Source organism: Octopus sinensis, linkage group LG13, assembly GCF_006345805.1.
Source record: "Octopus sinensis linkage group LG13, ASM634580v1, whole genome shotgun sequence".
Classification (NCBI taxonomy): domain Eukaryota; kingdom Metazoa; phylum Mollusca; class Cephalopoda; order Octopoda; family Octopodidae; genus Octopus; species Octopus sinensis.
The window spans coordinates 57,181,494-57,182,394 of NC_043009.1; the positions used below are offsets into that span (position 1 = coordinate 57,181,494).

The 901-nt window shown below is 38.7% G+C and overlaps 1 protein-coding gene across 2 annotated transcripts in view; it reads right to left on the reverse strand.

Moving 5' to 3' along the window:
• The window catches only part of LOC115218506 (protein SGT1 homolog), a 29,016-nt gene extending 28,888 nt beyond the window's left edge, over positions 1 to 128 (reverse strand). For both annotated transcript variants that reach the window (XM_036508410.1, XM_029788365.2), the window contains exon 1: positions 15 to 128. In XM_036508410.1, the coding sequence (XP_036364303.1) occupies positions 15 to 40 (26 nt within the window). In that variant the 5' untranslated portion in view covers positions 41 to 128. The remainder of the gene's footprint in view (positions 1 to 14) is intronic.
• Positions 129 to 901: the final 773 nt, after the last annotated feature.

The following is a 901-nucleotide window of genomic DNA, read 5'->3' on the forward strand; positions in this document are numbered from 1 at the left end:
AAAGTGAGACATACGAAAACAAGGAATCACAATTGTCCATGTTGCTAGCAACGAAGCAGAGGAATTCTGGGAAATCTTCTGGAAACTTCCTCAGGACACCAAAAGTTATCTCCCTTCCGTATGATGGCGCTCAGCTGCTTTGATTTATTTATTTATTTATTTGTCTTTTTGTTGTCTTTGTTCTGCTTCTTTATCTCATTAATGGTTTATAAGAAAATGTTATTAGTTGGGCAATGTTTTTCAACCATGAAAAATTACTTGATTTTTTAACCTTGTTTTCATACTTTTCCTAACCTTATTTTCGTACATTTATTTTTTTACTTTGTTTTTAAAAACTTTATTATTAATATTCCTTTCTATTATAGGCACAAGGTCTGAAATTTTGGAAGTGGGAGTACAGTCAATTACATTGATCCCAGTGCTCAACTGGTACTTGTTTCATAGACTATGGAAAGATGAAAAGCTAAGTTGACCTCGGCGGAATTTGAACTCAGAACGTAACACCGGGCGAAATACCTATTTCTTTACTACCCACAAGGGGCTAAACAAAGGGGGGACAAACAAGGACAGACAAATGGATTAAGTCGGTTATATCGACTCCAGTGCGTAACTGGTACTTATTTAATCGACCCCGAAAGGATGAAAGGCAAAGTTGACCTCGGCGAAATTTGAACTCAGAACGCAGCGGCAGACGAAATACCTATTTCTTTACTACCCACAAGGGGCTAAACACAGAGAGGACAAACAAGGACAGACAAAGGGATTAAGTCGATTACATCGACCCTAGTGCGTAACTGGTACTTAATTTATCGACCCGGAAAGGATGAAAGGCAACGTCGACCTTGGCTGAATTTGAACTCAGAACGTAACGGCAGACGAAATACCGGTAAGCATTTTGCCC